The sequence below is a fragment of the Mus caroli genome, unplaced genomic scaffold (genome assembly GCF_978045245.1).
Source record: "Mus caroli unplaced genomic scaffold, Mus_caroli_1 scaffold_1, whole genome shotgun sequence".
Taxonomy (NCBI): Eukaryota; Metazoa; Chordata; class Mammalia; order Rodentia; family Muridae; genus Mus; species Mus caroli.
In genome coordinates, this window is record NW_028227256.1 from 60,414,591 (window position 1) to 60,441,634 (window position 27,044).

At 39.7% G+C, this 27,044-nt stretch overlaps 1 protein-coding gene across 3 annotated transcripts in view; it reads left to right on the plus strand.

Moving 5' to 3' along the window:
- Adam23 (ADAM metallopeptidase domain 23) overlaps positions 1-27,044 on the plus strand; it is a 150,149-nt gene that overhangs the window by 83,456 nt on the left and 39,649 nt on the right. For all 3 annotated transcript variants that reach the window (XM_021167059.3, XM_029477536.2, XM_029477522.2), the window contains exons 5-17: positions 73-155; positions 1,600-1,663; positions 5,590-5,662; positions 6,431-6,504; positions 8,237-8,302; positions 14,069-14,140; positions 16,385-16,548; positions 17,386-17,470; positions 18,338-18,428; positions 20,351-20,399; positions 22,335-22,434; positions 25,770-25,841; positions 26,438-26,527. In XM_021167059.3, the coding sequence (XP_021022718.1) occupies positions 73-155; positions 1,600-1,663; positions 5,590-5,662; positions 6,431-6,504; positions 8,237-8,302; positions 14,069-14,140; positions 16,385-16,548; positions 17,386-17,470; positions 18,338-18,428; positions 20,351-20,399; positions 22,335-22,434; positions 25,770-25,841; positions 26,438-26,527 (1,083 nt within the window). The remainder of the gene's footprint in view (positions 1-72; positions 156-1,599; positions 1,664-5,589; positions 5,663-6,430; positions 6,505-8,236; positions 8,303-14,068; positions 14,141-16,384; positions 16,549-17,385; positions 17,471-18,337; positions 18,429-20,350; positions 20,400-22,334; positions 22,435-25,769; positions 25,842-26,437; positions 26,528-27,044) is intronic.

A 27,044-nucleotide genomic window follows, 5' to 3' on the forward strand; every position in this document is an offset into this window, starting at 1 on the left:
GAACTGTCAGAAGCAGGACCATCAGTGTCAGTGTATCGGATACAGTCAATAAGGCCTTCTTTTGTTTTGTAGGGTGGAGAACACTGTTACTACCACGGAAGCATCAGAGGCGTCAAGGATTCCAGGGTGGCTCTATCGACCTGCAATGGACTCCAGTAAGTGGGAATCTGCTTGGGTCCTCCTGACCTCCAGGCTTGCTCAAAGCCATTAGCTCTGTGCAGTTTTTAACTTTCAGATATTTTATATTAGTGACTTTTCTATGTCAGTGATATGTTGAGGACTAAATAAACAGTAGTTCTAGAGAGCTAAAGTCCTCTCTTCTACAACGCCTAGACTTTGCAGAAAACTCAGAAATTAAACAAATAATTACATAGAGTAGTGATACCCATTTTGGTTGATGCTGTGAGGGAAAGGCTAGGGGTGTATTAGTTAGCTTTCTGTTACTGAAACAAAATCCCTGAGATAATCGACTTATAAAAGGATTATTTTCATTCAAGTCTTGGAGGTTTGAATCCATGATGGCTTGATCTCATTACTTTGGGCCAGTGGTGAGGAACCACATCATTGTGAATTGAGTGTGTGTTGTGCAGCAAAACTGCTCAGTGTGTGGCAAGGAGAGATAGTGAGAAGGAGACTGAATTCCCACAATGCCTGCAAGGGCATTTCCTGCACCCCTGCCATGAGCTAAAGTCTTCTTACAAGGCTCACGGTGATTATCTCATGTTGATGCCACTGTCTGCCAGGAGCACCACTCTGAGGTGAAATCAGATCCTGAGTAGCAGATCTGTTGAGGCATTTAAAACCCAAACTCTAGTCAGAAGCTTACAGAATGACTCAGTCTAGTTGACGCAGCACTACAGGACTATGGCAGAGGTCATCAGTTGGATTAGATCTAAGTCTGACTAGGTATCAGCTTGGGATGGATGGGACATTAAAAGGAACTCATCCATTGTCTGAGTTTCAGGCAGACCCATTGAAACCCTGCCTAAACACCTTTTAGACCCAAATCAAGTGGTGCATAGAATGGAGACTTAGCTTTAGACACTGGATGAAAAGGGTCTTAAAACTCCTTTCAAATGTTATTTTAAAAGATCCTCATATCTCCCCAAGTTAATTTTTTTTTATGACACACTACTTAATAGGAATTTACAATTTACAAGTGTAAAGATACTCCTGCTAGCCTCTTCAGAATCAGAGATGGTCTTAGAATATTCTTAGACAATAGGGCAGTCAAATGTGTTCTATCCAATATATAATTTGTATAACAAGAAATTTGTACTAGTTTCATGTAGTTCTGAAAAAAGCGATTTTTCCCCTAGCATGTGAGAGATCTTATTCCAGATCACTGTTGTCATAAGTTTTTTTCTAAAAATGAGTTATATCATGTAGCATCTGCATGCTCTGGGGGAATGCTTTACACGTTTGTGCTGGCAAGCTGCCTAGCAGAGTCCTTGGAGTTCTGAGAGCGGGGCAGGGTTCCGCACTGTCATTGGGGGTTTATCTGGGACTGTTTGAAGACTTTTGACACTGTTGAGATTCTGACTTGCCTGTTCTCACTGCAACACTTGCTGACTCTCCTCCTGCTGTCTTGTCTTACAGTGGCATGTTTGAGGATGACACCTTTGTGTATATGATAGAGCCACTGGAACTGACTCATGATGAGGTGGGCCTGTGCCATCAATTTCCTTATGGTATTTGGTTTTCCCAGCATCAAAGACCATTTATCCGTGTTATGTGATGTCACACTTAGAATGGTACAGTGCTAGGCCCTTATGCCAGTGAGGCCAGATCAGAGGTATGATGCTGAGCTATTCTGAAGCAAGCCCCTTCTTCCCAGCCTTTAGAGAGAACAGGGAGGGCTTTTGTTTTGCACTGAGCAGCCTGGACTTTACTTAAAAAATCTTTCATTTCTACTGTCTTCTTTAGATAACTGTGTAAGAATGTACTTACTTTCTGTTACTAGAAATACTTAGTAGGGAAATCTGTGGTCTAAATCGTGGCTACGTGATACAACATACAGTTTCCAGATGGAAAAGAAGGTAGTGTTTCATTTTGTATAGGACAACAACCGTAATGAGACCTCCTGTGTTCCTGCCATGCAGTTTACTGACAGCAGTCTTTACAGTCTGGTACAGAGGCGTCGATGTTATATTGAAAGCTTACTGCATTTTACATTCATGATAAAATTGATATCCTGAGACTCATGATGGGGATGCAAAAAGTCACATGTGACATTTCAGATGGTGGCACCTGCTGAAGAGAGCAAAGAGCCACCAAGGTGAGGGGGAATCTTGAGTAACATACAAGGGGATTAGAACACTCCCAGAGCTGTGAAGATACAAAGGCTCTGGCATGGGAGGAGATTAGCAGGTGAAGACACAGAGGGGTCACAGCAGGAGGTGGGGCAGCCTGGAGGAGTAGATCTAGGGAGCGCACTTTAAGGAGAAAAACCATTTTTGAGAGTGCTAATCCGAGTAATGCAGTCATTTGATGGAGAGCAGAAAACAGGTTTGGTGGGGCACAGGGTGTCACCATGCAGCCCAGGCCTCCCGAGTATTCTGTGTGTGCCGCCATGCCCAGATGGAAACATTAACAAAAAATCTTTCTTTGAAGAAAACAGTAGTCACTGAGGCTGTTAAAATATGTATACACACATACATACATATATACACACGTGCACATATATAGTACATATATATTATATATATAATATATTTGATTGATTGATTGATTTGTGTGTGAGTGTTCTGTGTGAGGAGCTCAGCAAAGGGCCTCAGAGCCTCGGGAAGTGGAGTTACAGGTGGCTGTGAGTAGCCATGTGGGGGCTGGAAACTGAGCTTGGGCCTTCTGCAAGGGCAGCAAGACTTCTCAACTGCTGAGCCATCTCACCAACTCTGACATTTAGACTTTTGATAATAAAAAGCAGCATTTATTTTCTTGTCTGTACATGTATGTATGCAATATATTTATATATACATTTATATAACATGAAATATATAACATATATCTATATAATCTATTTACACAATTCACTCATTACATATATGTATATATTTTATTTATAATATATAAATATATAATTTAACGTATAAATGAAAATAAATTTATATTTACATATATATAAAACTATGAGGTAACTTTTCAAATTCGAGACAGAAAAAAATATTTATTATACATGGTGATTGCAATATTTGAACAAACCTGTGTGGGTTTTGATGAATAACTTTAAAACTTTCCATAGAGTGACGACAATTTAGCCTTGATTAGGATATTTTGATGCGTAAAATGTGCTCCCTGTTCCGTGGGCAGGCAGATAACCATCTTATGGCAAAACTGCCAGAAAGACATTCAGACATTCAGCAAAACACCTGACTATTGGCTTTGAGTAACTGCTCCCTTACCTCCCTCACCAAGGAAACCCCCAAAGGAAAACAACAACAAAAAGTCCAAAATAGTTCTCTAAGCTTTCGCATTTTAAGAAAGTGTAAATGGGGCAATTTCCAGTGCATCCATAATATGACAATTTTTGCAGACGGGGTGAATTCATAAATGTGTTGCAGTGTCTGTTGAACTGCTAAAAGGGTTTATATACATATAAACTCGTATTATCAAAATGTTTGAGGAATCGGCACTTAGTTGTTATAGCTGTAATTATACTGCTGGGGGCTGGTGGTTATGTGCGTATTATCTTCTGTTCCCTGCCTGCCTCCTACTGCCTCCCTTTTGTTCATTCTCACTGTGGGTGGGGGCAAGCGAGCAGAACTTGAATCTTTAAATTAGCAGCGAAAATCCTGTTGCAGGTTCAGGGGTAAATATCACGATGCTAGGTGTCTTTTTATCAGTTTCCAGAATAAAGAACTGATTAGATAGAATTTGGATTTTGATCCCAACTCTTGTATAGACAGGATAGTTCCAGTGAGAATTCACATTCTATTGCAAGTAGAAAGCAATTAGCTATATTCTTAAATATTGTTTTCTATCAAATCTAATAAGAAAGACCTTTTAAAAAGCTTTTATGATTATAAAACTAATATATTAATTGAGTGTGGTACTGTATGCCTGTGATCACAGCTGCTCAGGAGGCTGACGCAGAAGGCTTACTTCAAGGCTAACCTGGGAAACTTAGTGAGGCCCTGTCTCAAAAAATAAAACAAAACAAATAAACAAACAAACAAAATAATAACACCCCCCCTGCCCCCAGAAAACAGGCTAGGCAGTGGAACAGAACTAATTTAGTATATATGAGACTCTGAGTTCAATTATCAATATTGCAAAAGCCACAAAATCTAGTAATATGTTAAAAAATTTTGAAAAGCAAAACAACCACTTAATTAACTAGTAATTATCCATCATACCATCCCCAAAGAAAATTTATCACCTTTTAGCTAGTATTCACACAATTTTCCCATTGCATATTTCCATGTATATTTTAGATAAATTGATTGATTAATAGCACAACTTAACCCAATTCTAATTTTTCTGAATCTCAGTATTTTTATTCGTTAAGTAGAAATGTGATGGTTGATCTTGCTTGTCAACTTGACTCACCCAAGAAGAGAGAAACCTCAGCTGAAGACCTGTCTCCATCAGAGTGGCCTGTTGGGTGTGTCTGTGGGTCATCTTCTTATTGCTAACTCATGTACGATGGCCAAGCCCACTGCAGGTGGCACCATCCTTACACAGGTGGGATACAATAGGTATCCCTGGGCCGTATAAAAAAGGTAGCCGACAAGCCAGAGGATGCCAGCCAGTAAGCAGCGTTCCTCCACAGCCTCTGCTTCAGTTCTTGCCTCTAGGTTCCTTCTTGAGTTCCTGCCTTCATTTTCTTCCATAATGGACTGTATCCTGCAAGTTGGAATGCAATCTTTCCCTCTTAAGTTTGTAATGGTCAGTGTTTTATCACAGTGGCAGAAAGCAACCTAGAACAGGGGTAGAATCCAGACGACATGGACTTCTTGGGAATAATTCAGACAATGCACACGTCAACGTCAACACTGCTTGGCAGAAACTGAGCCCTCAGCTCTTAATGCCACTTCCATTCCTAATAATGTAACGAGCCCATGTAATTTCTAGGCCAAAGAATATGAATATTTTCAAGGTTGCTTATGGAAATCATTAAAAATCTTTCTCAAACCATGTTACCAGTGATATATGAGTATATTCAGCCTGGCCTTGCAGCTGTAATTAACTACGGATGTCATCATTTTTAAAATCACTTACAAATTGATGAGAAAATTGCAGTTTCATCTTTTCAAATTTTACGTTTTAAAATTGTACTAAAGCACTAAGGTTATCATGCCGGTGGACAGGCAGTCCTTTCCTATGCATTTCCCACGTGGGGCTTTGAGAGAAGCTGAGATTCCAGAGCACCTGACAAAAGAGTGCTTTCATCTAAAGTGGAGCCCTTGGAGGGCTCTTCTTCATTTAAAATTAAAGGTTCAACAAGGCATCCCATCTTCCTTCTAATATGTCATGTCCCCGTGTAAGGAAGGATATTAGAAGCAGCGTTATGCAAGCACAGTTCCATGGAGTCATAGAGGTGTCTTCGTGTCTTACTTTTTCATTTCCTGCAATTGTCTTTTGTTTCAGAAAAGCACAGGCCGACCGCACATAATCCAGAAAACCTTGGCAGGACAGTATTCTAAGCAGATGAAGAATCTCAGTAAGTCTTCATTAAAATAGCTGTGGTATGTGTGGGGCTGTGTCTTGCAGACCTCTGTAGACGGTCAGGCTTGTTCAGGAGGGAAATTGGTCTGAGAACTTGGGTCGGCTGTGTGGGTGGGGAGTGCAGCCTCAGCTGTGCCTTGCGTGGGATGAGGCATGGAGAATTGCTTCAGTGAAGATGACAAATGAAGCGCCAGCCAGCGTGTAGCTGGGCTTGGAACCTGAGTGTGGCCAAATGTAAATGATTACTGCAGGGCCAGGCATTAAACCAGACTTTCTGGTTTGCTCTTCCCCAGCCCTTCTTCATTACCTCCCCCAGTCACCCTGCCCAGAAGCATCTTTAGTATGCTGATGTTGGCAAAGGCTTCTTTTGGTTTCCTGCAGGCATGTGAGATACTATTTCTATATACTAATGCCCAGAATCTTCCATAATTTATACAGAACCTTATGCCACGTATCATTTTAAAGTCTAAAGTAAATTGGGCACACATAATAAAAGTTCTTAGGCTATAGTTAAACGGTTGTAGGTCAAATAACCATCAACCTTGGGCAACTCACATTTTTTCATGAAGAGAGGAAAATCGCGTTTGAACTGTCTTTGTGAGTGTGAAATGTTGAACAATCAATGCACTGTTTCACTGTAGGCTGTTTGGGCTCTGTGATGACATTCATTATTAATGGCACTGTTCCTTCGTGTAATATTTGAAGACTATTCTCAATGGAATGCTGTCCACATCCATTTGATGTTAATTTCCCTCTTACACAGGCACAGATGGCAGTGACCAGTGGCCTTTGGTACCTGAATTACAATGGCTAAGAAGAAGGAAAAGAGCAGTCAATGTGAGTGCAGCCTCGGGCCACAGGCAGGGCTCCTTCTCACTCCCCACACTCCATCTTAACTTTCCCCTTCAAAACAAAAAACAGCACAGAGAAGCTCATCTCTTGAGGATTTTTAGCACATTGCTATTTATTCTTTCCTTCCTGTTAAGGATTCAAACTGATTAGAGTGTCCTGTGAATCCTGATGTCATGTAAAAACGTGTTGTTTTAGTTCTGTCTTCAATGTGTTTTTCTTAGGAAAATTGGAGGATATTCCCCCCACCCAATGGAAAAGCACAATAGGACTAGTAAGATGGCTAAATAATTGAAGCTTGGTACCCTGAACTTCATCCTCATGACCGCCTGGCGGAAGGAAGGAGAGAACTGATTCCAATAGTTGACTTCTGACTTTCCTATGCATTCACCCTCCACACACAACCAAACCAAAGACACAAACAAACAATAAAGAGACTGCACCACAGCTTTAAAAATAATCTGGCTTATACAATACAATGTCGTATAGAACATTTCTGTTAAAAGAAATTGGCTAATCAAGTTTATTTGTATTTCTTCCAAACAAAAAACTCTGTTATTCCAAAGTTGAAACTGAATGTGTTTATTCAGTTTATTCAGACCAGAATGATACAATGTCATTCCTTTATTGGCAGTATGACAGTGGCTAAATAAAAGTCTTGAGACCACATAACCAGTAACTGTTGCATGCCTTTTATGTTCTGATAAATACATAGGGGCATTGTAACTAAATGTGTAGCAGATTAAAAGGCTGTAATGATTGGGACTGTTTAGTAATTACATGGTGAATGCCATGTAACCAAGAATTAATTCTGTAGCTTATAGGTTACATAGTAATTCACTAGATGACTTAATGAATAATTATAGCACAAATTATACATTTTAGATAATACTTAGTTAAATGTATTTTGTGTGTATGTGTGTTAAATGAATTAGACTCCCCCCACCCCCCCGCAATCTAAAAGTTAGTTCAAGTTTGAATCATCTTCTTACATAGTGTACACTGGCATTATGGTAATCACGAATACAATTTTTACGCTCACTTAATTAGAACTTTGCTTACTCTTGAAGATGCAGTTGGCTTATGCGCCTTTCCTTTCACTGCAGTCTACCCCATACTGAACTGTTTCTCAATACACAATGAGGAAGAACCTTCATCATTACCTTTTCAGCTGTGAGAGGATACGTGTGACTGAGAAGTAAAATAGTCTTTAGTCCTAAAGTGTTATCTGTCGGCATTTGTTCCTGTGAGGGGCTGGAAATTGGAACTCTGTCAGATGCCTTTTATCCCAGACCTCTAATTCTTATTGACCACCCTGATGTGATTTCAGAGGTGCCTGCTGTTCTCTTGAGATGAATTTAAAGTGAATTCCCTTTGACATTTTAAGTAAATGTGAATATTTTATCATTATTACTGTAGAAAAGGAAATGTATTTATTTTTAACTATCATGCCATGCCTTTTCCTTTAGAGTAATTTTACCTGGAAAGCCACACAGAAACCATATGACTTATTTCTCATTTTGGCAGGTGGCAATAGTGACGCTGTGTTTCTCTAGCTTCTTCTTTGTTCAGTGGCACTTTATAGTCACATATGAGCAATTGCTTTACCAGGCATCTTTTTTGGATATCTATACAACAGGCAATGAAGAGTCCAGAAAGGCTTAGAGATACTACTTTATATCAACCCTTGTTCTAACCATGCATTTTAAATTTGCTTTAGCCATCTCGTGGTGTGTTTGAAGAAATGAAGTATTTGGAGCTTATGATTGTTAATGATCACAAGACGGTAAGAATATAGAATCATAGCTGTCTTAGTTGCTGTTCTATTGCTGTGAAGAGACACTATGACCAAGGCAACTTTTAAAAGAAAGCATTTAATTGGGGCCTTGCTTATAGCTTCAAAGGGTGAGTCCATGATCCATGTGGTGGGTAGCAAAGTACAGGAGCAGCAGGCAAGCATGGTGCTAGAGCAGTAGAGGTTGAGACAGGTGGAAGGACATATAGATAGACAGACAGACAGGGAGAGAGGAGGGGCTAGCATGGGCTCACCCTCAGTGACTCATTTCTTCCAAATAGCTCATACATCCTAATCCTTCCCAAGCAATTCCTCCAGCTAAAGACCAAGCATTCAGAGATATGAGCCGTGGGGGCCATTCTCATGCGAACCACCAGCACAGAAGCACAGATAGCTTGTTGAACAAGAAATGCATTTTACTTTGAGTGAACTATTGTTTGTAACTTAATAAAGTCCAGATGTTTAGACACAATCATTTGGTGGTTCTAAATGAGTGCCGTGTTTCTAGATGAAGAAGAGACAGTAACAATATGGAATTTTGACAGCTCTAAAATTACCTCTTTAATAGAGATTTATAATGGGTAGATTTACCAATATGATGCTTTTCACTCATCCATGTTTAAAGTCCTTGCTCTCTACCTTTCACATTTGTGTGCGTGGCCACTGGTTCAGTATTCTATCCCATGCTTTTGTGATGAAAAAAAAAATCACTCATGAGGCTCTGGGTTCCATACTCTGGCACTTCACATACAAACAAACAAATGAAACATCTGTCTCAAGAGACCATGTTAAATGAGTGGTTTCTTCGACTAAATATTGATAATACAAATAATGTTCTGTTCCACCCATGGGAGTAATAGGCGCTGCACTCCAGTGATGCTTAAGAGAAGTACGGACAGAAACACCATACTCACTTGTGTCTATTCTCTGCTTAGCCACTTCCATTGTCAGCACCTGAGCATCCTGGCTCAAGGCTGTGCACTACTGCGCTCAGTTCCGGAGGTGTGCTGGTAACCTCTCAGATACACTTCTCCAGTGCTAACTCATCTCTGGTCTGTCAAGCTACTGAAGTGAGACCATTAACTGAAGCTAGGCATGGATGTGGCCAAGTGGTTCCCTTGAGCCTTTTGCATCTGGCCCCACCACGGCCACAATCCCAATCTCATTCAGCTAATGATTATTTTGTCACAGCTGTGCAGTTTAATTTGAAACATTGCTCATTGAGAGTAGTTGATTTTATGGAAGTAGAGTTGTATTTTTAAAGACACCATGCTTAAAAGTCAGGTATGGGTAAAATAAAATATTAGAATACAATATTAAGCTTCATTAAGTCCCTGTTATTTTAGGGAAATCAAAGTTAGTGAACTCTATGATAAAGTTGTACTTTGTACTAAATTGACATTATGAAATTCCATTCAGCTCAGTTATCCCAGAGAAATCCTTGAAACTGTACATTACAAAAGGATAATGGATATTTAAATTTTCACTTGAGTCTTTTACTTTAATAGATATTTAAACTAATTACTATTAGTTACTAAGCAATAGTTCAGTTGTGCTGAAAATTATTTTCTTACCCTGTGGAATTCTTTTTATTTTTTGTAGACAGACTTAATTTTCTGTATCAGCCTTTAAATAACTTCTTTGAGATATAAAAGTAAGAAGGAACATTTGTTTTTGGAATTACATATAACTTAGAATTGTTCCCTGGTAAGGAAAACCAAATGTTCAGGTGTCGACTTGCACTAAAAAAGGCTTAAATCTGAATTTCTGAAGGGTGTTGGTGGGGCTCTCTTCATCTGAACCGCTTTTCTGACTAAGAATTTTCTAACTACTTTCCAAACCTGATGATTGTGGCAAGTTGTGAAATTATGTCTTTAAAAGCCTGAGCTTTTTTCTAACATCCATTATATAAATCTTGTGATGTATAGATAACTGTATCATATCTATACACAACATATATATACAACTGCAGAGTGCAGCTCTTCCAGATGAGTAGTTGAGAACATTCTGTTATTTACTCTGTGTGTGTGTGTGTGTATGAGTCAGAGGTGGGCAGTAGCACAGGCGAGAGCAGGCACAGGAGATAGTGCCACACCCTACCCAATTGAACAAATAATGCAATAGCACCATTCTCAAAAATATTGTTCTCTGCAAAGAAAACCTTATTTGCTTATACTACATATTTTGTGATAAAAATCATCATCTTATTTGGGGTACTGTGCCTTTTAATTTAAGTTGTTTTAAACATGTATTTAAACACCAGTCTATTATTGTGTGTTTGTGTGTATGATGTGTATGGTTGTAGGCATGCGTAGTGTGGAGGTCAGAGGTACCGAGGCCCCTGTTTCTGCTATGCTGTTCTCTAGGCTAGCTATCTCCATTTCCCATCTGAGCATCAGGGTGCTGGGATTGCAGGCACACTTCTGGCTTTTTTTTTTTTTTAATATGGGTTTAGACAATTGAACTGTCGTCAGCTTTGCCTGACAAGTACTTTTACCCACCAAACCACTCACCAGCCCACATCTTCTAATTAAAAAAGAAATCCAAGTTTTTAAATGAACAGCGTTTGAGTTTTCATTTCATTGTAGTATAGCGAATGAAAACTGAGCATATTTTATTGATAAATTTTGGGTGGTGTTGGACTTTAAAATTGCAAATGAACAAATAACAAACCTTGATTTTTTTTGAATGGTGATAATGCCCCAGATAGAACAAAACTACCGGGGAGTTTCTAGCATTTGAAGAATATTCTTTTGGGCTAATAGCACTAAATAATCCCTTTGCTATAAAACCAGATTACATCCTGTCCTATAGTCATCCCAAATAAATATTCATTTTTAAGACCCCCTCATAGGAGTTGAGAAAAGCCCCCCCTTTTAGGTAATCTTTTTATTAAATGAAGTTTTAAAATATTATCAGTACAAAGATGCAATAAATGACTAGAGAGCAGAATACTGCACCTCGGTGCCGCAAGCAGACCGAGCTAGGATAAGTGAATACGTCAATTTCCAGTGTCTGGAGATTTGCTGCTGGGCTTTAGCATAATCACCCCACCGAGGAGCCCCATCTCGCGGTGTTTGTACTGTACGAGCCAGCGGGGTTTTATAATTCTTACCTTTGGGTTGAAAATAAGGTTCAGCTTTAATTGTTTTCTAAAGGGCACATTTCTTAAGGGGCTCATTTATCCAGGAAGTGAAAGCCAATTTGCCGGCTTAAATGGAAATGGTTTTCAGTGATCAGAAAATGTGAAGGTAAGTTTTATCATAAATGGAGCTCGCACATTTTTCTTTATTTGCCAAATTAGTTCTCATTCATGCAGGAAATGGAAACATTTTGCCTACATTTGCATTCGAGCTTCCCTCTCTAATACTGGCCGCCTGAAAAATTGCACCTCTCGTGTTTTGAACAAGCAGCCCAATTATCAGAGGCTTTCAATTAGAAAGAAAGAAAAAAAAACTCTCAAATTTGTAGAAAGCGTCTTGGTACCTAGCTGGCAGAACCTAATTTGTGAGCAATTATAGCTTGATAAAAGTCTGCAAACATTTCTTTGAGCTGCTTAAGCTAAAAATAAATATTAAAAACTGTCTAATAAAAAATTGGTTGAGATATTTTAAAGTGCATGTAAAGCAAGTGTTTTGCTTGCATTGCTGCCGCGTTATTAAATATGAACCAATAAGGTGCAAATCAGCAATGACTCAAATAGGTTTTCAATTAAAACCTCATTTGGTTTTCCTTATTTAAAAACCACTGTATTTTTTAATGGACCGAACAAATTACAGATTTTCATCAATAATCTTGACTTTTGGGGGAGGGCTATATAGTAAGCAATAGTTTATAGTTATCTCATAAGAATTATTAACTGAATAAGTTAATTTCTTCTTCTAGCCCAGAGTAGGACAAACTTTGGTTTCAGCCCCGTAATCCCAGATAAGTTATTTGAGGATAATAGAGCTCCCTTCATGGAGTTGTGAGGAGTGGATATTTGTTGTGCGGGGGACATAGTTTCTCATAGATCCTGGGTGCCTAGTGAGTGTTGTTTTCTTTGTGGGGCTGGAAACACAAGATTTTCTGCTTCTTCAGCAAGTACTCTGTCATGAGCTTCCTCCCCAGCCTCGTTCTGCCCTTCGTTTTCTCTCTTACCATCACTGAATACAGATGACGGTCATCATCACCATCACCATCATCATCATCATCATTATTTGAGAACAGTTTTCAGCTCTTCTGGTTTCTGCGACATAGTAATTCCTCTCTCTCTGCTATTATAGTTGTTTAATATCTGACCCCTTAGATCATGTTTGGGAACTTGGCTCAGGGCTCTGTCGCATGCTCTCTTCCTGATTGACAGCTTCCAGTTTCAAGCTCTATGTAGGATCATGACTTAAGATCTCTGAGCCCTTCCTTTAGAGCTTTAGACTTCCAAGTTTCATCCTGTGACCTTGGCGTCTTTTCTTTGGTACTGAATAGACACCTCTAAATCACAGCTCAAAGTTACTGGGCTGGTTCCAAAGTGCTTTTTGAAATTCATGTGTTAGGAACTGTTCTCAAATTCACATGGTGGTGGTATTCAGTGGTAGGGACTTTGAGAAGGATCTAGGATTATTGAAGAGGGAAAAAAAACATGATTTTTATTGTGTATTAAATATTCTTAATCTTTCTGAAAGATACAAGAGATTTAATAAGTACAGTTGAAAACCAGTTTCAAACACATGGTACGAAAGAGTCACCAGTTTAAACCATGTTTTTCTTTTACCTACTGGTTGTAGAAAGAACAATAGCCTCATGGAGCGGTCCAGAGCATGGGGTTCCTACCACTGACTTAAGCTGTCAAATGTCTCCTCTTCCTCGTCAATGTATGCTGAGTAAAGTGTCTGACTCCTTAGTGAGGAGTTGCGTCCAATGGTAGTGCACTCGCTGTACAGTGGTGGAGTATGAAGTCTCACACTGTGACTCCTCCAAACAGCAACTTCTCCCAACCCCAAACCAATGTCCCTAGATGTTTTGTTCTGTTCTTGAGATTTCTTTAGTGCAGGTCCTTAACTCTTGGGCACAAGGGATTCTCCTACCCAGTGTCCCAAGCCCTGGGATTATAGAAGCCCACCACAGTTCCAGGTTGACATATAGAATGATTTTCTTAAATAGTTTTACACAACTGTTATTGTTTGCATACTTCCTTTTCTTTTTTGCCTCATCTTTAGCTTTGGTTATCTAGAATAAAGGCTTGTTCTAGGAGTGGCATCCTCTGTGGGAAATTTACTAAAAGCAGAACAAATACGCCCCGTCATGGACAAGGCTACACGAAGCGCTGCATGATAGGAAATGGCTTTCACTTGTGCTTGGCCTTGAGGTTAAAGTAAGAAAGTTGTTCAGAGGAGATGAGTTTTTGGTCTAAGCCCTTTGTAAATGGTAAAGATTCATTTTTATGAAAGCAAAAGAACCGAATAGTAGCTGTTTAGACTGAATTAAAAGTTGACTTCGAGGGACAGAGTTTCTGTGTATACAACTATAGGCTCCTTCAGGCCATGGGACATGTTTTACAATTTTCCTGCCTGGGTTTGTGTGGTAAGAAAAGGAAAAGAAAACAAAACCAAAAAAAATAACAAACAAAAGCCAGCATCACTGTGTCCAGCTTGGCGCAAACCAGTTTCTGATCTTTTGAGCCACGTTTCTAGCATTTCTGTTTAATATGAAATCTTTGATATCGAGGACAATAAGAACTTGGAAGTGACTGGTCCATCTTCTCTCCCCCCCTCCCCCCAGTATAAGAAGCACCGCTCTTCTCACGCGCATACCAACAACTTTGCAAAGTCTGTGGTCAACCTTGTAGATTCTGTAAGTAGCCTGGTTTCCTTGAAACTTCTTTTCATTAATCCAAAAAGCATGGTTCATATCTCTTTCTCTATGCTCAGTGATAATGTTGGCTATTTCTTGGATGAAATGAAAACAATGTATTCATACGTTCCCCTGGCGAAGAAGCTGTTGGATGGAGGGAGAGCTTTGTAAGAAAGTGCCATCTGGGCTTCAGAATTCTCAGACTTCCCAAGAAGCTTTGGCATTGTTTCTTTCTTCTAAGCATATTGACTTTCATTAATTATCATTTTAATTCCACGTATCTGTGGGGTGCAGTGATATAATTTGATACATGTGTACAGTATCTAATGAGCAAATCAGAGTAGCTAGCATCGCTACCTCCTTAAACAGTGAGAAATTTTTATTAACCCACAGTAATTGTATAGCATTGCCTCTGTTATTATCAGAGTCCGTGGGGGATAAAGTGCAGCAGAGAAAGACCGTAAGGCCTGGAAATTATTCTCAGTAAATGAGGCTTTATTAATAACTACTTGAGCTTTTCCTAAATATTTTTGCGTAAGTAGAGAAGTCCTAATGGATTGAGGCAGCGTGTGTTAAGAGGATTTAGATAGATGGAAATCTCCAGACTGTGGATTTATTATCTTAGTTCTCCCAGGGTGGAATGCCTCAGACTTACTTTCTAGTATTCTAGATGATAAAATTAGGTGTCATTGCCACACAGAATGCTTTGAGACAATGAAATGGCTCCTTCCTTCAGAGGGGTGTGGCCCTACATGTCCTCACTAGTGATGGGCTTTCCCCTTATGCCATTTCATAAATTCCAGAGAATGATCGATTAGATTTTCTTCATGTTTCCTGCCTTAGGTTGCAACAACCCAGAGCTGAGTTTTATACATTGTATTCCAATAAATAATTAATTGAGTTGCATAAATTAATTTATATATTCTGATGTGAAGTGCTACTTTGTTAAGCTAAATATATTTTTTATCTTGTATTTATTGTATGGTGCCTCTTGACTGTGAAAAAAAAATCTTTTTTTTTTTTTAATAAATTGCCAAGCATCTAAATGCTGCTCACTCTGAAGATCTGCCTTTTAAACAGCCCCAAACCACCCGTCATGTAAATATTCATAACATATTTTGTGCACCTAGCATATGTTATGTGCCTCATAGGCACAGCTGACAAAATTGTAATATGAGTTGATGTGCATAGAATATGTAATATAAAATTAAGGTTGAACCCCTGAGAGCCGGTTTACATCTGCCTTATTACTTTTCTTTAATTTCAGCCCTTGTCAATCTGCTCACAGGAAACCTATAACTGGATATGGAAAAGAGAATCTTAAACACATCTTCTCCCCTGCAAAAGCTATTTATTAGGCAGCATCTCTGCATTAGTCATTTTTTTATGTGATTGAATAAAATCATACTTTGCAAAATTTAATTTTTAGTTTATGTTATACTTATAAAATCCTGGAGCTGATCGTCCATTGCAGAAATATATTATACTTAACTCATTTTTGTGTACAGCCATTATAGCTTCAATTTGATGCTAATTTCTTTATTGACTGTCTTCAAAGACCGTTCATTTATTTTCTTATATAGTTTAAAAGCGAGGCAACTTGGCAGCTCTCCTTGAAGTTGCTTAATTCTGTGAGTTATTTATTTGGTCCAAAGTATTGAGAACAGAAGAATAACAAGATGTGAATTGAGTGATGCCACTCGGAAGTGAGAGTGAGATTGGTGCCTCAGATCTGTGCCCCCAGCCCCCGCACTTGGCCTCAGCTCTGTGATTCACTCTGAGAGTTATTATATTGTGTAGCAAGGCAGCTATACTGTTTGATGAACTGTCCCAAGCCTGCAGGTTATATTACACTTAGAGTCTCTGTGTCAGGCTCCGGCTTGTCGTCTCCTCTGGGGTTTGGAAAGGTTATTTTGCTGGGCCCTGTTGACAGTGCAGGTCCTGACTTGAGTACCTTGACGTCCCTACATTCTCATAATATGCCAGGCAACTGAAAATTCTGAGCTGAGGGTGGAGACAATCTCTTTGAGGAGAGTAGAGAATACAGAGTTGTGTGATTTTTTTTTTTTCTTCTTTATTTTGGCTCTTGGAAAAGAGAAAGCGGAAGCCGATTCTGTATGATTAGCTAATTCTGACCCCATGTTCTCTCCCCTCCCCCCACCTCCCTTCCGCTGACTGACTCACTGATTGTGCATGTTTGACCCAGTGTTTTCCTCCTGCACCTGTCCTGTTGTATACCCCCAGATTTACAAGGAACAGCTCAACACTAGGGTTGTCCTGGTGGCTGTGGAGACCTGGACCGAGAAGGATCACATTGACATCACCATCAACCCGGTGCAGATGCTTCATGAGTTCTCCAAGTACCGGCAGCGAATCAAACAGCACGCTGACGCAGTCCACCTCATCTCGTACGTGCTCCTTCAGGCTCTTACTGCAGTTCGGCTCGCCGTTGATCTTTAGTCCCTTGTTGTATCCGTTAGCCCTCATACAGGGGGCGGTGACTTCCGCAGAGTTGCTGTTGCTCCCCTTCTGGATTTATGGAAGTAGAATTCCAGGGCTGGGAGGCTTGCTTGGTTCAGTGGCCTCCAGCGTTACTGTCCAAGCACAGAGCAGCTATCTCCTTAAGGTCCAAAGCACAACCCAAGGTTCCCCTGGTACTGTTGCTTTCTCTACAGGCAGCAGGAGGGCCTGGCGTGGAGAGAGGCAAGAGGGTGCTCCTTCTATAAGGACAGCATCTGTAAAGCAGGTTTCTTGAAAGCTTGTGTGCGTTTGCTTCGCACATGTTGGCTAGATCATCGTCATGTGAGCACACCTAGCTGTAGGACGTCTAGAAAACACCTTTTTTTTAGACAACTACTGAATGCAGGTGTGTTTCTGTCACTAAGGAAGAGATTCATCCTCTCTTCCCACTTTTCCTCTTCCCCCCTCATGGCCGTTTTTTTCATCTTCCACCATGGTTCTGTCCTGCAATCAAACCAAGCAACACAGTCCCTCTTTCTGTCTTACTTTTACCTGTTGCCCACCTCCTCTTTCAGCTTTTATCAATTTATAATAATCAGCAATAGATATTCTTTAGTAGAAAAAGAGTCAATGTGTTTATAACAGCATAGATGGAAATCTATTTAAATACAGGTTTTTTGGTTTGTTTTTTAATTTCTGGTTGGCAGTGACTTTTAGGGTGTGGGAGAATTCATGTTTTAGGAGTGTGTATGTGGTGTTTTCTGACAGTACCTTGTTTTCTTAAGGCGCGTGACGTTCCATTATAAGAGAAGCAGTCTGAGTTACTTTGGAGGTGTGTGTTCTCGAATAAGAGGGGTTGGTGTGAATGAGGTAAGTTCCATGATTTCTGTAACTAGAGCTCCGTCTTTGCAACTAATTTCATTCTTCATTAAGGCCCCGTGTATAACTGTTCTCCTGCAAGTCTTCAACAATGACTTTAGGGATGTAGTAGTGTGAGTGGTTCAGATCAGTAAATGAAGCCCTGAGTTCATACTGTCAGCTTTGCATACCACCATGGAAGTTTTGTACTCTTATGGTACAAACATCACCTGAAAATTGGTTCAGAGATTTTTAGGTCTCTAGTTGAGATGTTAAGTGTTTATCAACTTATCAATCTTTTTTCCTGTGACTCTTTTTTTTTTTTTAAGTTTTTAATGCTTTCCTGTTTAGAATTAGCTCATTTAAATAAAAGTTTTACAGATTATATTTTGTCTTCCTATATAAATTTTCATTTTTATGTCTTCTAATTAAGCTTGGTATGGATTAAAACAAATGTTTTTATAGAATCATTGTTTGGGTACCTTTATCACAAAATTTTTAATTGAAAGAAGCACTCCAAAGCCCAGCCAACTATTTCAAAATCCTGGCAAGCACTGGAATAGGTCTTATTCGTCAGTCTCACTTGAGAATGCTTTTAGGCACTGGGAGATCTTTCTTGACATATTTGAATATGTTGAGTTGGAGCACAGTCTTACTCACTTTTATTTTCTGTTCCCATGTGAAAACTTCCTGTTCTGAAAGATGCTTGTGGGGCACAGTCTCAAGGGAGAAATGATTTAAAGGGTGTACACCATCTATAGATATTTTAAGGCTCTTCTAAGGAGCTTGAAATGAGATTGATAACAATGAAGAAGTAATAACTGGCTTTGTTGTACTCTCTCAAATGTTTCCCACACATTTTCAACTCCGAAAACCCAGTATGGTCTTCCAATGGCGGTGGCACAAGTATTATCACAGAGCCTGGCTCAAAACCTTGGAATCCAGTGGGAACCTTCGAGCAGGAAGCCAAGTATGTACACTGACCTCTTACTCCAGTCCCCTTGTTGTTCTGTGTGTATTACGCATGCCCAGTCACCGAGAATACTTTATTTCTGTGCCACCGTGGTTTAATCATAGTGCATCTCATGCCTCAAAAAATAATCTTGAACATTTTGAGATCATTATTAGGCTATTGGAGGGGAATACATTTCTCTTTCAAAATTCATAAGCCCATCCTCCGTCAGCTCTGTCTTACATAGAGAACGTTGGGACGAGGTGGCATGGTAGTGGTACGCATATATTCTCCAGAGATTTAATCATTTGAGCATAGACACAAAATGACAGATATAGCTCTGTGGAGAGATTATCACAGATACAGTGCATTGGGAATGAGATCTACAGCATACAAGGAGCTCATATTTAAATGCTAACCACACTCACCCACAAGGTCATATCCAGAAGGTGAGCCCCTGTCTCCCCTAAGCAAAGCCTGCTGCTGGCCCTTTAAGCTTCAGATGCGTGGGCGCAGGACACATTTGTCCTCTGGTGCAGGTAGGTCCAAGAGGAGCTCATCCATGGCCCCTGACCCATGTGGCACCAAAGTAAGGCAAGGGACTGTTGAGGCCACTGTTTCCATTGAACAGATGAGAGAAGGAAGGGTAGGACTAACTTTTCAAGTGGGCTGAGGACTGAGGGAACGTCAGATATTTAGAAACCCATGGAAATATCTGGTTCCTTTTAAAATCAGGATAAAGTCCATATCTCATTTCTTTTAAAATCAGGATAAAATCCAACCCAAATTACAGTCCCCTTTGTGTGAGCACGGTAGTCAAATATAATCTTGGTACATTTTGTGGTAGAAAGCAAAGCATCACAATGGGACCTGGTGGAGAAAAAGAGCAGCACGTTCATCCATTGTTCATTTAATGAGAAAATAAGCTGAAATCCTCACTCTCTCATTATACATTGTCCTGAGAGCTAGGAGAAAAAACCCTCTCTTCCCACCCAGGCCTTCCCAGAGAAGAAAAGAAAAGTGCATTATCTCGCATGCTGTCCTCTATGTGACTGATAGGTAGTACTGTGGAGAAGTGGAAGGACATCCGCATCCATGCTCCTGAGTCCCTTTATGTCATTAAGGACCAAGTACGCACAGTCATGACAAGCACCCAGCAACATTCTCATAATCTCCACAAACTTTCATTTACTAAAATCTTGCTCAGACTATGTGCTTTCTCAAGGAAGTGGCCACCTCACTTTAAAGTTTCAGAAACTGACCCAGATAGCTCAGACTCGGGAAGAAGAACATTGAGTTCTGTAACTTAGTTGAAAGTCCTGGAGGCCAGTGCTGGGGTCAGTTGAGCTGTTATTGGACTGAATGGTGAAGTAGACTGGGATGAGATTGTTCCACTTCTCTGGCTGATCCTGGCCCTGACTCCAGCAAATTGAATTTTATTCTTTAGCTGGCCTGTGTCTGAAGGACTTCAGTGACATTGTGCTGTATTCATACAGACTGTCTGGGAATGCCAGCTATCTGAGCCCTAAAGCCATGCTGGGAGATAGGTAGACATCACTTCCATTCTAAAGCAGACACCCTGCCCCCCCCCACACACACAAAAAAAAAAGAAAGCTGAGTGTCTTCTCTATGGGACTCTCTCCTTGATTAAAAGATGGACTAGAATTCATCTTTTTGTTTCTAGCCAATGGTACTTCAAATAAACGTTGAATTTTAGAAATCTAATCAAGGTAACTGAGTAACAAAAATGAAGAGAGGACCAAGGTTGTTTTCCCCCTTAGGAAGCAATCTATACTCCAGGCGTAAGAACCCATTGAACTAAGGGACATAAAGGAGTCTTGACACTCTTTATTGAGGAAGTTTTGCAAGAAGTGGTGCAAACTGAAGCTGTGACTTTGTCTCCCCTCACCCCCTTTGTTGTTCTTGTTTCGTTGAGCTAGAATGTGAATGCATAGAGTCCTGGGGCGGCTGCATCATGGAAGAAACAGGGTAAGTCTGCATTACTCTTGCATGTGATGTATGCCCAATGCAAAAATGGCTGCATATATAATCATTAGAGACACAGTCTCTCAGGTACTGGTCTTTTAGGCTAAGCACTTAGTATAAATTCAATAATTAATTGTCTGATATTTTGAAACTGACAGTGCTAATTCACTTTATGTTTTAATTTTTAATTTAAGGTTGGGGAGAAAAGTGAAATGTATTAGCTACTTGTATTTATTAACCCTTACAGGAATCCCATGACTAAAAGCTTCTGCGTTTGGTGGCGGCATTAATCTTTTAATATACTTAGAATAAAAGCAGATGGTCTACCTGAAGCAGCCAGCGAAAATCAATTCAGTCATCCATTTACATTTTAAGGAACTTATAAATGCTAGTTTATGGTAATAAATTTGTAGCATATTGTTTGTAGAGTCAACAGAGTTTTTTGTTTTTTTTTTAAATAATTCAGAGTTACAATGCCTAAACAGAAGAGTCGCCAAGTGGTAGATAAGCACCATTACTTTCCTTGTCTTTCCTTGGTGGGCACTTGTGCACACGTGGCCTGAGACCTGGCACCACTGCTGTTTCCAGGAGACTCCCACACTATGTAGGCCATTGCCAGTAGGCATCGTAGCAGTGGTGAGAGTTTTCTTTCTTACTGTCTTTGCTCAGGCCAGACACTGGGAATTTTTTGTCCTACCATTGTTCTGCACTGATGCCAACGAAACCATCTCCTTCCCTGGGGGCCCTTCCTTCTTCTTCCATAGAGAGGAAAAAGTTTATGCAATTAGCTGTTACCCCTTCGATGCCAGAGCATATTCCTTGAAATGCAGTCTAACCTTGAAATGGTTGCCTTTTCGGGCCACATTATTTGTGCTCCACAGTTGAGTTTTTTATGATGATGCAGGCTTAATAGGTGCCATAGCAAAGACGCCATATATATGTTGCTTTTGTATGGCAATATTATTGCCTTTTAAATTGTCAATTTCTAAGTGAGTTTTGGATTGAATATTTATAGGCTGTAATAAACTATTTGAAGTTAATGAATATTTTCTCAAAGATATATTTGGTATACTTCTTGTAAGACATTGCTGTCAATAGAGGTGAATTTTAATTCTACACATACCCTCATACATAAAACTATTGCATTATATCCTAGAATGGCCTAATGCAGACATTCCCTGGGAACCAATGTGTATGATTTAGCTTAACCTCGTCGTGTGTATGATTGTCCCCTGTGTGCTGACATAGGGGTCTTAATTTGATTGAATAAATCACAGAGAGGTTCATTTTTTATTCATGCTAAATCATGAATATTGCTCAATAATTGTATTTGAAATGAAGAATAAAGAGCCATTGCTCACGGGAGCATTCCTTAATTCTTTTTTGCTGTGGGCATACACACTAATAACATATGCATGTATGATCCAGCATGATCCCACACATCCTTCAGGGTTTATTCATTTACTTACATTTTGGCTTGTTAAAGCCTGAGTAACACTGTCTTTAATCAACTGACCTTCCAGACTCTTCTCTGAAAAAGAAGGTTTAGTGGCTGCTGGACCCCCTTTATTCAGAGCAGAGTAAAGGAAAGCGAGGTTGCCTCTATTGAGACACAGTAAATAAAAATAATCAAACTTTAAAACCTAGCCTTGATTTAAGATTTTGTAGCAAACCTTTTAAATGACGTGTTTCGAGACAGACCAGGCAGGTGGTCGATAGCTTGGGAGTGACCAATCTCCTAGTCTGTGAAGGTTTTCATTTTCCTTTCTCCTATAGATTCCACCCCATAGATGTAGCAGCTTGTACCCAAGCATCTTACCAAATATTTGTGCTGATTCATCTACATCCAGGATGAACTTTCAGTGGTTTTTAATTTTCTTCTCTGATGATGGCTTTTGTGAATTTTTTTTTTACTTAATTGGTTCCTTGTTTCTTCAGGGTGTCCCACTCTCGAAAGTTCTCAAAGTGCAGCATTTTGGAGTACAGAGACTTTTTACAGAGAGGTGGCGGAGCATGTCTTTTCAATAGGCCAACTAAGGTTAGTAACTTGATTTTCCAATAGTAAGGATACGCCAAACATCAGAGAATGTTCTCAGAAAGCAAGTCTCATGTCACACAGTTCACTACATTGCTACAAGCTCCCTTCCTCAGCTTCCCAGACACTGCAAGTTCAGGTAGGAGCCACTAAACCCAACTGATAGATGCTCAGTTATAGAGAGCTGCTGCATGCTCAAGAGACCAAATTGAGCGTCAGTGTTCAGTGCTTGCTTGCAGTTCCCTAAAATGCAAAATTCTCCAGAATTTCATGTTGGTGTTTTCATTTTCCTGCTAAGACATAGGGAGTCAGAATGGAAAGAACTTGTCCTTGGATCACTTCTTTGCTAAGTCTCATTTAACCTTGGCATTCCTTCTGGAGACTTCGTTTTCTCCTCCTGAAAGTTTCCCCTACCATCTAGCTCCAACTCCTCCACTCTCTGGGGTGATCTGGTCCCAGGCAGAAAGCATTACTGATGTCAGCCAAGCGAAAAGTGGTCTTGGTCTAACATTTGCAAGTTCTAGAAATACCTCAAGTATTTCTACTACATTGTTCCCTTCCTCTGGAAACCCACGTTGTCAATGGCGTTTCATAAGAGTATATATAAACAAAATTGCAATTCCTCAAGCACAAACTTAAAGAAAATTATACATTTCCAGAAGAGATTTTTAGGAGTTTTCAGAAAACACATTTGACAGTAAAATTAAATTTTGAAAATCTTCTTTTGGCCCTCATGATATAAATATTTATTTCTTGCTGTAAGAAGCATGAACTTGTTTGATGATAAGATATGCTCCAGTTCCCTTGACATAGAACACAGCCAATCATCACACTTTCCTAAAGTTCAGCAGAGGCAGGATTCTCCAGCTGACAGGCTAATGCTTTTGCAGAAGGCGCTGCGTTTTTATAGGAGCCTTTTTGGGAATGAAGCAGGCCAGCAGTGGAAAAGACAGAACCGGCATTATTAGCAGATGGTATTGGAATTTGACCATGGAAAAAATTCACTTTTCCTTTAGAATAACACCTCACATGTCAGATAGAGTTCATTTGTATAGGGAATGTTCGATACTCTGCAAATTTAAAGAGTGGCAATATTGTGTTGACCTTCTCTTTAAAAAAAAAAAATCAGTCACCAAGGCAAACAAAGGATAGACTGATTTATTCCATACTCACAAGTGAGTGATACAGCTAGTTTCGGAATGACTGCTTGGAACCTGACATCCCTAGAAATCTCAGTAAAGCCAAAGCGCTGTAAATCTCAAGAGAACTGAGACGTTAAAAGTGACTGTGCACCATTAAAATAGGCTGCTCGGTCTTTCCTGGCAGTGACCTCTGGGCACAGAAACCAGAAGTCTTGAAGGCATCTGAAATGAGTAAGCTGTGTAATGAAGAACTCCTGTGAACTGGTGGCAGTTTTGAATTACATGGAGCACGGCTAGTGTTACCTTGTCCTGCAGCTGGCAGCGAGTTGTAAGCACTGTGCTTGAGGAGACAGCACTAGCTTGTTTGGAGAGGTTAAGGTCTCTGGAATATACACAAAGATCCGTCATTACATTTCTCAGATTACCTGTAAACAGGAAGAAAATTATCGTGGTAACTTGGGAATTTCACACCAAAAAACTATGTTTACATATTCAATCTCAGAAGTTACATACAGGACAGTTTCTCCTTTTAAACTACAAATTACAATGATCAAAAAAGAAGGCTTCGTGAGTTCCAGTAGAGTAGCTTGTATGTATAGTTTTTTATCCCCAGTGTTCTTAGTCAATGAATATATGCATAGGCAAGTGTTGCTTGGTATTTTCCGTTGATATGCATATTTTCTCTGCTTCAGAAATCTTCCCAGTTGCTGTGATTTACATCTGGTTTGAGATAGTGACCAAACTCAGGAAGGGGAAAGAACCCAAGAACTAACGCCTGGTACCAAATGTTGGCCATCTTTCTACTACCCTACCTTTTTCTGCATCCTCTTGCCTGCCAGTCAAAGGAGCATGGAGATTAATTAGCACTGTTGACTCCCACCCAACCCGGCTAGAACATTTCCTTACTTCTTATAATAGTTCCTTCCTGGAAGTAGTAGAAGCAAGTCTTTCTTATGTAGACTCAGTGGTAGATGACTGTTGCCCATAGTGTGTGTGGCTACTGGAGGCAAGCTTTTTCTCTGAAGTTCATGGCTCTGAGCATCTGTGTTGAGGTGTGCTATTCCAGACTCTCTCCTTCAGCCCCACACACCCAGAAGTGATAATCATTCCAGGAAAGTCCTCTCCCAGCCAGTAGGATATAGACACTTTTGACTTGAGTAAGCAACTTTCTCATCGATCCATCTATAGTATTATTATCCAGAAACAAGTTCATGGCACCGTGAGGGGGGATATTCTAGAAACTTCTTCTGCTATGAGTGCAGCAATGACTGAGAGATTTCTATTGATTCACATGGCTATTCATTAACTTAACATACTTAGTTTTTTTCTTTATGAGTATTAAGAGATTGGGTATTTGCATATAGTTAATTTATTGAAATTCCTAAGTTATTGAATTAATTTTCTTTTTACTCACAGATAATTCAAGGAATGCAATGGTGGGACTTTGTGCCAGACAATACAGATTTCTTTCCAATGAGTGGGATAGATTTGAGTCTCTGACAACATTGTTCTAAGCTTATTGGCATTTCCTTAGTTGTACATCACACATTTGGTTTTGACTAAACATATTTATCTTTCTGACAGTTTGGATGTCTTCTTGGCTGCCTTTAGTCAAGTCAGCAAATTAGATATCTATGAGTCTTATTAGTAATACATTTTACCTCCATTAGAAAACATGGAAAGCGATCTATTTTTCTTGACAGCTTAACTCCATAGTCAATCTAATGCTGGAGGTTGTCTCTCAAGACCCCACCAAGGAAATCCCCAGAGGTACCACATCCTTGCTAAGATGATTTTAAAGAGTTATTAATAAGCAAATAGCATATCACTTATTTTTTTTATATATATATATATATATATATATATATATATATATATTGACTCATCAGTTAAGAGAACTTGCTGTTCTTTCAGAATAGTGGAGTTTGGCTCCCTACACTGACACTAGGCAGCTTATAACTATTTGTAGCTGTAGTTCCAAGCAATCCAATGTTACTTTCTGACCTCTGCAACTACCCACATGTGTGTGTGTGCATATACTTACATAGGTACACACAGAACACACAAGTAAAAATGAATATAAAGTAATAATCACAGAAGATTCATATGATACAGACATGTATATGGCCAGCGTGATATATAGATTTTATGCAATAAATTCAAATGCTTTTCTTTGCATTCTCCATTCTCTTTCAGCTGTTTGAGCCCACGGAATGTGGAAATGGATATGTGGAGGCCGGGGAGGAATGCGACTGTGGTTTCCATGTGGTAGGTATAAGAGACTGTCTCTACTTCTAGCTCAGTTCATCCTCGAAGCTAAGAAGAACAACAGCGGAGAACAGACACGTTATCCTTCATTGTGGGGTCACTGCCTTCTTTTTTTTCTTTTTTTCCTGATTGCTATGATCAATGCTTTGTCCCAGCTCAGACACATAAGAATTAGTCATGTTGTTGTTGCAGCCGTGTCTGAAAAGCTTAATGGATTGTTCTAATCAAATTCCTGACCTTTAAAAAGTTAATTCAGAGCTCATATCCATCTCAGGCACCTTGTACAGAATCATGAGCATTTCCCATGCTGCATTTATTTTTTTTTCCTTTATGAGATAAAACCTGGGTATTAAGAACATGGTATAGTTACAGAGGCTTGTGTGGGGGTGCCTGTTAATGAATAATCATACTCATGGGAGATCACTCTGCTCAAAAACATGGCAGGAGTCTGTCATCATTTGAAGGGATTGATTTCTCTAAAATGTTAGCGGACTGATTATAGAACTCTTGTCATCTGATGCATAAACTGCACACGGAGGGAATACTGAACGGGCAGTGGTATGTTCCTGGTTTACTCAATGGAGTGTTTTCTCTAGGAATGCTATGGAGTTTGCTGTAAGAAGTGTTCACTCTCCAATGGGGCCCACTGCAGTGACGGCCCCTGCTGTAACAGCACCTCGTGTCTTGTGAGTCCCCTGGAAGTTTCATGTTTCTTTTCATTCCTTGACAAGTTAGCCAGCCGTGTCAGGATGTCTGTTGAGCTTTTGAGTGTCTTGATACACATTTATGCATGTTAGCTCAGTGATACTGGTAATTTTATTGAACTTTTGTGGACCACAACATGCGTCTCTTCTGTTATTCACTGTCTACTTTCTTATCCTCCCAGGCCTCTTCAAGGGGGTGTACCCACACCTACAGCCTCCAAACTAGACAAGTTACCCTCTTAACACAGACAAACAGATTAAATCATAGGACAAAAGAGGAAAAATTCTGTTGGTCTTTAAATTGAACAACCTACTTCCAACATTCATTTTTTAAAACTTACCCTAATTTGTTTTAGACACGTAGTATAAAAACTAGAGCTGATATCTCCCACTTGGCTTTTTGAATCTCATAATGTCAAGAAAGCTAGGTGAGGCAGTACTTACATTGGTCACATGTATGCATGTGTGTATGTGTGTGCTTGCATGTGGGGTGTGTGTG